Source organism: Lichenostomus cassidix, chromosome 3 (genome assembly GCF_008360975.1).
Source record: "Lichenostomus cassidix isolate B80296 chromosome 3, HeHo_3.0, whole genome shotgun sequence".
Taxonomy (NCBI): Eukaryota; Metazoa; Chordata; class Aves; order Passeriformes; family Meliphagidae; genus Lichenostomus; species Lichenostomus cassidix.
The window spans coordinates 9,840,515-9,854,135 of NC_139483.1; the positions used below are offsets into that span (position 1 = coordinate 9,840,515).

General features: G+C 38.1%; 1 protein-coding gene across 8 annotated transcripts in view; it reads left to right on the plus strand.

The window, feature by feature from the left end:
• The window catches only part of WDPCP (WD repeat containing planar cell polarity effector), a 115,227-nt gene that overhangs the window by 35,065 nt on the left and 66,541 nt on the right, over positions 1-13,621 (plus strand). For all 8 annotated transcript variants that reach the window (XM_085054344.1, XM_085054345.1, XM_085054340.1 and 5 more), the window contains 2 exons: positions 7,957-8,566; positions 12,670-12,858. In XM_085054344.1, coding sequence (XP_084910470.1) covers positions 7,957-8,566; positions 12,670-12,858 — 799 coding nt within the window. The remainder of the gene's footprint in view (positions 1-7,956; positions 8,567-12,669; positions 12,859-13,621) is intronic.

Below are 13,621 nucleotides of genomic sequence, written 5' to 3' on the forward strand. Positions count from 1 at the left end.
TGTTAGGTAGCATTATAAAAATGAAGTTGTCTGGTCATACTCTGAAATATCTGGGGCCTGAATTTAAAATATAAAAGCTTTCTGGTCTAACATCATGGTACAGATGCTCCTGTATTTGGAATTTTATTTTTGGTTCATCTTTACCCACTTCTAATATGGACTAAAAAGGCACTAACTGTGGGAGAAGAGTACAAACTGAGGATTAGCTGTGGAATAGCTGTTCTGGATTAACTGTTGCAGACTATTTCCCTGTAGGGAAAACCCCTAAGTAACACTTAAGAATAAACTACCCTTACAAACAGCACCCTCCTCTCTTTAATTAGGGAAGATGTAAATGTCTTGGAACTATTACTTGGATAACTAACATTCATTTAAGTGAGATTCTTTTCCCTTGGGATTTTCTACCTATTGAAAGTGAAGAGAAAACATAGTTGAGACAGCTTTTCTTATTTCTGTCATTAGTCACTGTAGAATTGAAGTTAAAATTACCTCCAGCTCTGCCTTCTTTACTTCTTTTCAATTGACCTCTCTCCACTTGCGGTCATCTTTGACTCATCTCTCTCCTCTGCCTCATCTACACCTGCAGTTCTCCATTCCCCCTGCAGCTATGCCAAATCACATAGAAAAAATTACTCTGGGAGCTAAAATGTGTGGTTGCTCTTTGTAAGCTTTTCCAGTCTAGTCCCTGGGCCAGTTTGATATTATGAAACTTCATCCTACTGACATTTCAGACCTTATTTCTTACCATGACTTCTGTATGTCAAGGTTCTGACAACAACATTCCTGTGTCTTTTTTTTCCCTTCCCACATTTTTCAGAAATCTCCCTAATGCCACCATAATAGTTCACAGTCTCTGTTTTCTGAAATGTTTTTAGAGCCTCTTTTGTTTTTTTTAGAAATTCACAGAAACCACCCTGTCAGTTTAAAGCTCTCTGTGTTTCATTTTACATATTTTAGGGAGATTTCCAAATTACAGCATTCCCCTGCATCTTTCAGTACACCTTGTTTTCTCCTTTTCTGGTTTAAACACTAGTATAGTCCCAAGAACATCACTGGTGCTTTGCACATAATGATAATAAACATTCACTGAAGCTCTAGGCCTAAAGTTATAATCGTTTTAATTTGGCCCATATTGTAACAGAAATATAAGAAAATTCTCTTTTAAAGCAACACTGCCAAATTTGACTCTTAGGTTGCTTTCCCCTTTCTGATTCTTTGCCTGTACTTGTTTGCTTTAATTCTAAGATCTTCAAGTGAAATTTCTTTTCCTGTATTTATCAATAAAATACCAAGCACTAGGCCAGGGCTATGGAAAACTTAGTCATATATGAATAACAAACTGTCTTGCTGGTCATAATTAGGCTGTTCCATATCCTCAGCCCTTGGATGCTCAGGAAGGCTCAAGTCACCCTGCCTATACACTTTGCCTATATATCCATGACATGTCACCCATGGTACTGTATGCTTGAGGTTTTTTGTTTGATTTCTCTAGCATTCCTTATGGGCAGGAGTTAAATTCCTGTGCATGGATTGGGAGAATGTCGTAACCCAGCAGGTCCAGAAATAGGATCAACCTCCAGTCTGCGTTTAACTGAGGTACATTATTCCCCTACAGTCTTGGAGGGGAATTTTAGCTTAACACCTTTAACTTCTGAAGGTCATTTAATAGCTTATAGGTGAGAAAAAGCATAGTTAGCATTTCTAGAGAGCTTGAAAACAGTTACTCTCTAGGTCACATAGCACAAAAATACAGTGATTCTGTAATCATGCTTATTTGCCTCTTTGCCTCTGAGCCCTTTCCATTTGTAGTATTCCTCAGCTATAGATTTGAAATAAAAACAGGACACGCCATTGTTATTCATGAAAGTAAATCCATATTTATCATATTTGACCAGTAAAATGAATTTATTACCAGTAAAAGATTATTGTCAACAGAAGAAGAATGAGAAGCATGAGCTTGCTCAGTTTTGGAGCATTTATCAAAGAGAAGTGTAGTGAAGCAATACCACCAACATTTTAGTTGAAAATAGTACTATCAGTTGGATAAAACACCGTTATTATCTGGAATTAAGAGAAAAGCAGAAACTGCTGAATAACAAGACCATAAAGAGCTGTTTGGGATGTTGGGTTTATGAAACCAAGCCCAAGGAAATGAATGGGTGCTCCTCACAGGCATCACCTCAGTGCTGACCTGCAGAAACCACAAAACGACCTGCCAGCTATTGCCACTCCTGTTGCTGGGGCAGAGCAAAGGCAAAGGGGCAATAATTTCATACTACTTTCTGCCTGGAAGAATTTTCTGAGTGATCCTGGCTGCCCACCAGAGGAGTGCTTATTAGGATGAGGACAGGAATAGCTCTGGGATGAGACAACTCAAGCCCTCATCATGATCATCACCTGTAACTACACGTTCTGTGTTGGGATGATTCACTCTGCACATGGAGTGTTTGGGGTATTGTGTACTTCAGCAGCTCTTCAGCTTCAAGAAGGATATCCATTTCACTTTTTAAACACACTATAAATGGATTTGAATTTTGCTGCATGGCTTTATATTTTAGCATTTATTAAGGCTACAGGTAACCACTATTCCTCAACAAACAGAAATTACTTTTTCCTTGCAAATCTTGACTTATTTTACTGATTTTTTTTCTGAGATCACTGTTTACTGCATTGAATGCTGTTAGATTTGTTGAAGAATCATCCCTTGAAGAAACAAAAGTGCTTTTCTCTTTAGCATGTGACATTGCTTCAGTGTGCAATGCATGTTGCTGCCAGGAGTATTTATCTGTTGAACCTTTGTCTGCTTTCCCGTGTACATGGGTTTCCTCCAGTAAACTCAGCCATTTTCTAATTTATTTATTTAATTGTGAGGATTTTGTTTGGTAGATTTTGTTTGGGGTTTGTTGGGGTTTTTTAACGTTAAAGTACCAGCGATCAAGGAATGTTATTTAAATTGTCTCCCTGTGGAGATAATGCTGGCGTTTTGATTTCAAAACCAGAAGAGGAATCTTCCAGAAATTATTTCAAACAATTTGCTATGAATGAATAGGATCTGATGTGAAATCATCTTTGGATTAAATGCTTTGGGAGAAAGTCGTGTTAAAATCAACATGAACTTTATTCTGCAAACACAAATTAACAGGAGGTGCTGATGCCAGGGCTCAGTTACTGTAGCACTTTGCATTTGTCTTCACCATTCTTATTTTCACTCCATTTAGTGCTAGTGGGAATGACTGAAATTATACTTCAATCTTGTGGAAAAAATAATTTCCCTGAGAGAGAATATTATTTTTCTTTCTCCCAAGAGATAATATTTAATAGTTATTGCTCTCACATTGTGCCTCGGATTTGTGAAATAAGCACAGCAGATCTTTTCTGTGTGAGCTGTCCTACAGTTACTGGAGTGCTCAGAAAAACATCTACCCTGTGTGCCTGAAAGGCTGAAATGCTTCTCACACACGTTCAGCACAGAATGTGAAATCCTCAGTGTTACATCAGGTTAGAAGTTCAATGAATAATACGGGATAAAGATGATGATGATAAATTTAGAAGGAAAATAAGTGTTGACTGGAGATCTAAATAATAAGATTGCATGTAGGTCTGTAGATACAATGCAGCCAAATAAGTAACCTAGAGTAGAAACCTTTCATTTTTATTTAGAAATGTTTTTTAAAAGGGTGGTGGTTTATTCCTTTCATTTTCACTGTGTTTTATTTAAAACTATTTTCCTCTGGTGTGCACCACACTTCCCACTTTACATTTCTAATTAAAATGTTTGTTGCTATTTGGAACCTCACCGTGTGAAATTAAATAAGCACTTTTATAACATCCATAAAATAAATTAAACATTTTTTTCTCATCTGAAAGACACACAATTCAGTCACAGCAAGCTTATTTCTCTGTTTCTTTTGTTTTCTTTTTTTCATCTGCCTGGTAAGCCAATTTTCTGCTTAAGAACTACTGGTTAAAGCTCTTACTTGTTTTGATATGTGGACTTTATCCTTTCCCAGCACTCTATGCAAAATACTTCAATTTTAAGAGTTCAAAGATTTTCACTGAGAAGAGTGATACTGCCCACACAAGCTAGTGCTATTATTTCTCTCAAACATAAAATGGAAGTGAGTGTTTTAAATAGCATAGCAGGCCTCTTATTTACAAAGATTAACAGATTCCTTTGCTTGGATTGTTATGATTCCTGGTGCTAGGATTTGAAAAGCTGGCATGTGTAGCATCCCTCATCCTGCTGATGAGCTGATGCAGAGTCCAGGCCAGTACTGCAAGGGGAAAACAATATAAATGTGCAGTAGTGGTGCATGACTGCTACATTAATTAGGGAAATATTTATCAATTACAAGGACAGTATTTAAATGCACATACTGTGTTTTCTGTAGCATTTGTGTCATAAAACTTCTAAATTTTTAAATTGTTTATGTATTTATTTTAAAGAAAGTAATTGGTTTCGCTTCATGCAAAATGCTTCCAGAAATCTTTTCTTGAAATCCAAGGCTAAGTGCTTAGTCCAAGATTTATGGGCAGTATTTAACACTGAATGAACTTTACACCCTGCCCTGTGATATTATGGCTCTGTCTTTTCAGATCCACTGCCCTGCTGCCTCCTCCACAAATCTGACACTTGTTCTGCCCATTTCTGAGGAAACTCCTCCAGCTTGTGCTTTCCCAGAGGAAACTCCTCCAGTTTTTGCTTTCCCATTCCATAAGTAAATGTTTTGTTAAATGTTTTAATGTTACCTTTTAGAGTTCCAGAGAGCTGTTGCTCATCAGGAAAGAATCTCTGCAGATACCTTTAAAAGGAATGCTGAGGCACTATATGCACTACATTTACTACCATGTGGCTACTTACCAGATGGAAAAACAATTGGCAGAATACCATCTTCTTGGGAAATAAAAGTTTTGATAATTAGACTTCTTATCTTTCAAAAGCATTATCTTAGTGTTAATTAATGTTTCTGTAGTTGTGTCTCTCTCTGCTTTAGTCTTCCAGTTGGTGGCATGAGGAATGAATAACAAAACTAATTTCTGACAGAGAAACCCAAATCTTCCCTCTCAGATGAAAGAGAATATTCATTTTCCCCCTTCAGAATGCCGAATACCAGTTACATTCAGCAGAACTGGAAGGCAGAACAAAGAGGTCTCTCGGCTTGGTTCTCTTCCTGCAAGAGGCACATGAGGCCACTGATGCATGAGAAGCAGCTTATCTGTTCCAATCTGAGGAGAAATGTTTCTCTTGTTTTCAGCCAGAATATGAGCAGCAGTGTCTAGAAAGGTTTCCTTTAAGCCTTACGTGTTTAAACATTATGCCAAAACTGATGTTTTGAAAGGCAACAAAAAGTTTCTCTCTTTGCAGGAACTTTGTCCTCATTTGAAATTGTGTTACATACAGCAACAAGCCCTACCCTAGATTTCATTTGAAGGATTTGCTCTCAAAATTATGGGAAATTAAGGAGCTTTTAATCTCTAGACTCATTAGGTTAGTCTTCCAAAATGGAAGCTTTCACTTCCTTTTAAATTCAAGGTAGTGATCATCATTTTGTCCTACTTTTGCTCTAAGGCGGCAGGACAAAATTATGAATTGGGTGCAGTTTACTTGCTGACTCTCCGACAATCACAGGGCAACATTTATTTTTCTGTGACTATTTCCATTGCTGTTTTCCTCCAGTCACTCCTATAGAGTTATAAAATCTGTATTTCACATATTTTCTTCTCTGTTGCCTTAACCTTCAAGGCCAGTCTCTCTTCAGAATTTAATAGTGCTTTCAAGCTCTCATCTCTCACAGGCTTGATTATTGTGTGGATCTTCATGACTTTCTTGTAGCTTTTGAAGGGTTGTCCAGAGAAAAATACTGGTTGGGGGTCAAAATATGTAGCAGAATAATGCAGTACATTGAAACCTGCCACAGGAAGACAGAAATCTGAGTCCCAGAGGGCCTCAAGGCTCATTTCACTGAAGTTATGGAAGCTTTGAAGACTTGCTTGGGCAAGATTTCTGTTTCACACATTTGAAAGGGAGCTACCTGGGTCTCTGTACATGCTCTTCAGGAAAACTGCAGAACAAACAATAACACTTCACTTTGTCTTTATTTGGGGTTAGAGAACTCTGTGGTCATAGTAATCCTTTGTCCACAATAACCTCTTTTAGGAGTTTCCTTGCCATGCAATTTAACACCCTAATAAATTCACTTCTTCAGCTCTAACATCTGCACAGTAGCCACTGCAACATTTTGTGGGCATAAAATGACTAGTTGCAGAGGCTAAGCCATTGGTGAGGGAATGGTTGAGGTGAGAAAATGTTTTTCAGGCTATAAAAGTGGTGTAATATTTTATTTCCTCTTTGATATATATTTTCATGGATCTCTGTTGAGATTGGCTGATGTGGTTTTCACAGGCTGAACATGTTAGCTTCTGCATTAGGTGCTTTTGCATTAAGTGGTTCTTTGCATGTTCCTAGCTATTCATCTTAAACTACCAAAGATGTTTGTATTAACTGTCAGCTAGTTTCTAGCCAGAGAATTGTAATAATTCCTTTTTTTCTTTCTTTTGAATGAGAAACCCTTTTTCTGACAAAGTAAGTAAACTGTCAGAACAAAAACATCCTAATCAGTCTGATCAACATCCCAAAAAGCTTGTTCATAAATTTATTGGTTACTTTAGAAGTAATGGGTGGTATGCAAAAAAAAAAAATCTGAATTTCTTATTCTCCTTTGCAGGATGAAAGGCTAAATTGAATGTTCAGTTGGTCTTGTGATGTGTGGAAATTAAATTTAAATTGCTCTCACATTAAGTGGGCTTTTCTGTTTTCAACCTGAAATTTCCAGATTTCCTCCCTCACCCTCTCTCTACCTTTTAATCACATTTTTTACCCCTTTCTGTGCTTTCACACCACCTGGACTCAAGGGGCTTCCAAAAGTTGTGGCAGGTCAGCAGCTTTAATTTACAGTGAAGATTGCTGTGGGTATTCCTGAGGGTGGGGTTCGGCTCAGGTTCACATTTTCCTTTCAGTCATTATTTCTGCATGAACTAACACCAGCAAGCTTCTGACTGGCTTCCACCACTCTCATTCTTCTAGAGACACAGGTTTTCCCTCTATTTTTTATGAAATAGCTCTATTTTTTATGAAATAACTCATTTACAGCTGCTTTTCCTCCCACGGTTTCCCTGCTCAAATCCTGTACAACACCTCTCGTTCAAACCCATTTATCCTAATACATGAATCTTCACTGGTCTCCACTGCTGCCTCCACCATTTAGGGGTACTTCCCATGTTTCCACATTACAGATTCTTGCTCTTGGCCAGCTGCTGTCTTTTTATCACATTCTGCCTTTGTTTTCTTCCTCCCATTCGTTCAACTTTCAAGTATCCCATAATGATCCCCCCTTTTCTGCTATCACAAATTCATTCCTTCTGCATCTAAAGCTGTATGGCACTGAAGAACATCTACCACCTACTCATTTGGCAGTGGATAGTAGGTGCTGTTTTAACATGCCATTGTTTCTACCACTACAGTGTAATATTTTCTGTTACCATGGCCCAGAGCAAATGATCAAAAATCCTCTATGCTCGATGCTCACAGTAATCTACTATAGATTTTTCCAGGAATTTTGGGATTTCTACCCCACCCCACTTGTGAATAATTAGTTACTGTTTTATATCAGTCAGCTGCTCCTGTCTCCTCTTATCATCACTGTTAGGACCATCCCCTCTTTTATCTTCTGTTCTTCTAACCTGTTACAAAGTCCAGACAACAAATATGGCTCAGAATATATTGCAGGGATTTTTTAATCAAATGAATTAACCTTTTAACTGTTAAAAGAGTAGATTTCAGAGCTCCATTTAGAGACTGCCTATTTGTGACTGACCGCAGGAAAACGCATTTGCAGCAGTGTGTTTTTAAGAGTAAATCGCTACCAATGAGTACCAAAAGGTTTGGATTTTTGGCAGGTGCTGAGTCACATCCACACGGAGTGGGAGCCCCTGGATGCCAGGTTCAGCTCTGTCCAGCCCCACCAGGTGCTCACGGTGGAGCACTCGGTGTCACCAGCCAAGGAGCCCATGGCTGACAGCTGCGTCTACAAGTGCGTCAGGAGCAGAATGCAGTGCGCCGCTGTCACCAGGATCCCTCTGCCAGCCAGGGCCATCAGCTGCTGCAGGGATGTGACAGAAGACAAGCTGGTGCTGGGCTGTGAAGACTCTTCAGTAGTTTTGTACGAAGCCTACAACCAAGTGACTCTGCTGGCCCAAGCAGAGCTGCTCCCTGCTGTGATAAGCTACCACCCCTGCGGAGCCGTGCTGGTGCTGGGCAGCTCTCAAGGGGAGCTGCAGCTTTTTGACACGGCGCTGTCCCCAATTAAAATTCAGCTCTTGGCACAGGACTATTCACCTGAGGCAACTCTGCAATTCAGTAAGCACTGCGAGGTGCCCACCAGCCTCATCCAGATCCAGTGGGCTGCTGCTCCAGTTGCATTTCCCAGCCCTGACAGCTTGGATGTTCATGACCTTTTGTTGGTTAGATTTGACAAAGGACCCTTGGGAGTGCTTCACTTTAAACTTGGTAAGTTACTAAGCACATGTGTTCAACCTTGAGCTCTCAGGGAAAATCTGTACCCCACAAGGTTTGGAACACCCTCATTTGAGATATATGAGACCATAGCCTTAAAAGCACATTGTTCCAAAGATATCTGAAGATACCAAGGACTTTTTTATGTTTCACAATAACTTTATACCTTTTCATACGGAGTCTGACAGAATAGGGATATCTGCTGTCAGATCAGCATCTCATAATGTTCCTCACTACTTTACTAAAGCATAACAGTTTTTCATCTGGGAAATTAATTTAATCTGTAGTACATAATTTTAGGAATTGCATTCATTCTGTAATAATAACCCTAACAAGTTTAAAAAAAGCTATATTTAATAATGGAACAGTAATGCTATTTTCTTTACCAAATTTTTTTTTGCATGTATGATGTATATTTGTCCAGTGTTCTGTTCTTCCTGGCTTCAGTACACGAAGTTGCACCTTTTCTTTCTTTGAAGTCTTTCCCCAGAAGAAGGATGATTTTCATAACCTTCAGAGAAGTTTGGTCTCTCAATTAATTTGCCAGGAGTTGTGAATAAAAAAAGAAGTAATAATGCTAATTTTAGAATTTATATAGCACTTCTCATTTTAGGTGTAAAGAGACTTTAAAAGAGTAAAACCAGAACTAACTTCCTTTTATGAGCAGAAAACAAGAAGAAGTAAAGGAAAGCTAAAGGGCTTTACAAGAGTTACACAGTGGCTGAACTAAGAATAAAACCCCTGCAGTGGCTCATCAGTGAGAACTGTATTCATTTCATTCAAGTCAGGCAAGTTACAGTGGTGCAAGACCATTGTGAGAGCTAAAAAAACAATCATGCTTAAAGCCTCTGACTCCCAAGCCAGTGTTTCAGCAGGGCAGACAGCCATCCTGGAAAATTTCAGCATTTTGCCCATTGTCTGTCCAAGAAAACAGGATTACTTCTGTAGATCTTTATGGGATTTTTTTATCATTCTTTTGTATAAAGCTATTGAGATTGGGAAGAAGCCTTTTTTATATGAAAAAAAAAGAAAACCAAAACCAAACAACACTCCAAAAGACTCAAAACAACAACCTAGGTGACAGTAAGATTTGAAAACCAACTTTATTTCTTTATTTAATGAGACATGCATGTACTTTTGTGGGGGAAAATCTGTCTAAAATTAACACAGACCTAAAAATTTTAAAGACTGAATTAAAAAAATTTAACCAAGTGTGCCACTGCAAAAAGGTAAATTAATATAATAGGATATTAGCAGCAAAAAATGTTGGATTGACTTGTAGTTGTGTAGTTTTAAAAAAGCTGATCCAGTTTATTGCTGTTATCCAAAAAAACCTATTAAAAAACCCATTTACAGGTTATCATTTATTTTGAGCTAATTAGCCGCATTAAGTTCAATGACAGGTTTAATAGTTGCAGAGTACCCCAGAACACTAATTATAACAGCTATTTGATGTTTTTGTGTGTGTTGGCCATTAAAAAAAAAAAACAAAAAACAAACCCTCTAAATTATCTGTGTCCTGATTTGGCTGGGATGGAGTAGAGCAGGAGGCACTCTACCCACCTCTACCTTGCTTTTCTTCAGTCCTCCCTGGTGAGGTTTTCTCACAACAGCTTTCCAGAAAGCACAGCTTTCCCCTTGCTATCTTTAGCACATTTATGTTCTTACCAAGGCAAGCAGGCTCTCAGTACAGGGATTTAGAGGCCTTTCCTGCTAATTGCCAGCTTGTAAACTTAATTGGACTGTCTCCCTGGGCACCGTTCCTAAATCAATTAGGCAGTGAGTTGGCTGTCACCTCTTTTTCCCAAGCAGGTTGCCTGGAAGCTCACCACCCAGGAGAAGTCAAGCATCCAAATGGGAAGATGTTGACCTCTACAGCTGAAAGTTATCACATTTTAAAATTCATTCTGTATAATTACTGTAAAATCTCTTCCAGGAAGAAGGCAAAGCTCTCTCCCTTCTTCTTTCTCTCTCTTTTTGTAGTCCACTGTGCAAAAATATGCTGCTCTCTATTTCATCCTGGTTTTCAGCTTTACACCTCATCTCCTCAGTTTGCCACACTGCCAAGGGAACACTGTTGATTAGTGAGCCTCTCTTCACAGTCTCAGCAGTTTTTAGGGCTCTGCTATTTAAGAAATAATGCAGCATAAATAAATAAATAAATGCATTAATAAATTATAGCAAAAATTTAGGTGCCCATGACAGCAAGACCCAGATAGGCATTCAGGACTGAAATAAAATCCATAAGTAACACATGGCTTGGAATTGTTTCCCACAGAAGTCTTTCAAGAAACTATGTCATTGAGAATAGGCAAGTATGTTTTTAACTTCCATCTATATTACGGTTTTGGACAAGTTCTGTGCATCCTCATTGTGCTGTCTATCCAGATTTATTTCAGGGAAAGATTGATATTAAACATACCCTCAAACACTAATGGCAAATATTTTTGGTGTCTAATGCCAGACTAATTTCCACAAGCAGCTTCTTGTCATTGATGCCAACCCAGATGTTGGATAATACTAAATGTGGTACTGATGCCAGTGGTTCAGCATTGCTGGCCTCTAAAGGCATTTTAAATGTAGCATTATATTTAATTAGCATGAAAATATGTATTTTCATCTTTGCTGAGAGGTTAATGTGGAGATTGCCCAGCTTCTGTAATACTTTAAAAATGCTAAACATTTAGGAAGAATAAAGTCTGCCATAACTATTAGATATTAACATGTTAAACATAGCTGTTACCCCATGTAATGTCCATAGGCTTTAATGCATGCAAATATAAAGTGAAATACAATAGAGAACCTTTCTTTAATTATGCTAAAAAAATAAGTATTTCTCTGTTACAAAATGTAAATATGTACGGTTTTTCCCCAAAACCATCAGTTCTATATATGCAAGTTCTCAGCAGGTTACTTCTCCTCAGGCTATAGTCAGATGTTTTCCTCCACTTTTTTTTCTCACTTCTTATTTCGCATCACAAACAGTATTCACAACATTTGTTAAAGATTTGTGAGGCATATTTTATATATTTCAAGTCTGCTTTTCTCTGTTATCAGACTTTGTTTTCCCCAGTCAGTCCTATGGCTTTAATATCACTATTGAAATTTAGCTTGTTCCCTTTCTCATCAGAACTTTTTCCATAAGTTTGGTTTCAACAAATATAAACTGAGAAAAAACAAACAACCAAAACCCCAAACAAACTATGTCTTTATTTAAAGGAAGAGAAACAGTAAATTTATTCTGGTCTCTTTCTAATATTTGGAGGAGTACTGATAAAGAATTCTCTATCAGAGCAACCCAAAGTGAGCAGGACTTGCTAAAATGCCTTGTGCCCTCTGTCACATGATCAACTGGTTAGTCAGAGACAACAAATAACATTATTTCCTGAAGCTTTTCAATCACCTTTTCTGTTCAGAAACTGAGATCTACAAGTCAAGAAACATTCTTGTGGCAAACTCGTTCTTGGTTTTGGGGGTGACTGTAATTCAGAGGTCTGTAGTGTCAATATGTTGATAACCTTCATGGTATCCCCTCAGAAAAAATGCTCCACCTAGGGAATATTGCCAAGCTAGAAGGAAGGTCCAGAGCAGTTGCAATATGGAGAAGAGTGATTGAGTAAGAGTTGCTTTGAGGTTGGAGCTGCTCTACACTTGTGTGCACAGATACATCTGTGTGAGACAAATGCTGGGGTTTAGGTTTGTCCAGCAGTGTTTCCCTACAGGAAGGAGGTGCTATGAAAGTGAATTTATTACCTACCATAGAATAGTTATTAAAGTGCAAATAAACTTGTTCTACCTTGTCTAAGCCAAACTTCATTACATGATGTTGTCACCAGTGACTTTTGGCTACATTCATTCAGCCTCCATGTGTGAGGTTCACCGATTATTTTTGTCTGCTGTCCAGCACCCTCAGTCTAAGTACACCAAAACATTAAGGTTCTATCTCATGTAAAAAATTTAATATTGAAACCCATAAAGTTAATTTTAAATGATGGCGATTATTTTTAACTGTGCTGAAAAGTAGTCAGCTACAGTTTTACATACTCTGTATCAAAGTCGAAACCCATTATTTCTATTTGTAATATTTCTTCTTGAAGGTGTGATCACAAGAGGACAATTGGGCCTTGTGGAAATCATCCACCAGTACCTTCGTTTTGATGAGATACAGGAGGCAATTAATGTCCTGAGCACCATGAACTGGAACACGATGGGTCAGCAGTGCTACATCTGCCTGAGTGCCATTTGCAACCACCTTCTTAGGCAAAAGCTTACACCAGACAGAGAAGGTAAGAGACTGTTTATATTTCTAATGCATTTTTGTGGTGTCTTGTTAATTCGTGTGTGGATTATGACAATATATTTATTGGTTGTATAAAGAAGACAGTAATGAGAATCCAGTCAGCCAGCCAGATTATGGTGCCTCATAATCACAAGTCATTGTAGACAAGTCATTTCAGTAAAATCTGGACCAATGTGTTGACTACATTTTAGTTTGTATCAATAGTGATACTAAAATAATGCACATGGTTATATAGATCTATGTATATGCTATAGGCATTACTTAATATATATAGCACTAATGTAATGTTATATAATTTCATTACATTCTCTAAATTTAGGTTATGTTACAGACAAATGTTTGTTAATACAGGATTGAAATGTTTGTGTTCTATTCATGCTGAGACAGCACCAACTTAAGGAGGGATGTTTTCCAGCAACAGGGACAAGAGATTTTATTATGTTTTTTAAGGTGTTATCAAAGGGTCATTCTTTCATTACAAGATGCAAAGGCCTTGAATACACTATCCTCTGCTGCCTCCTTTAGGATTAAAGCACTTGTCCTCACTGTAATCTAGCCCCCTACAGTAGTAGCTGGGGTCTCTCAGAAGAAATTATGAATTTTAGGTTTAGCCCAGACTCTGCTGAAGCCTGGTGTGGTGCCTTCCTCTTGATTTGCTGTCTATCTTGAAACTCAATAGACTTCAAGAGTTGAAGTGCCTTGATTTAGTGAAGGTGTTATCCTCCAGTCTAGCAGGCAGACAGCTGGAG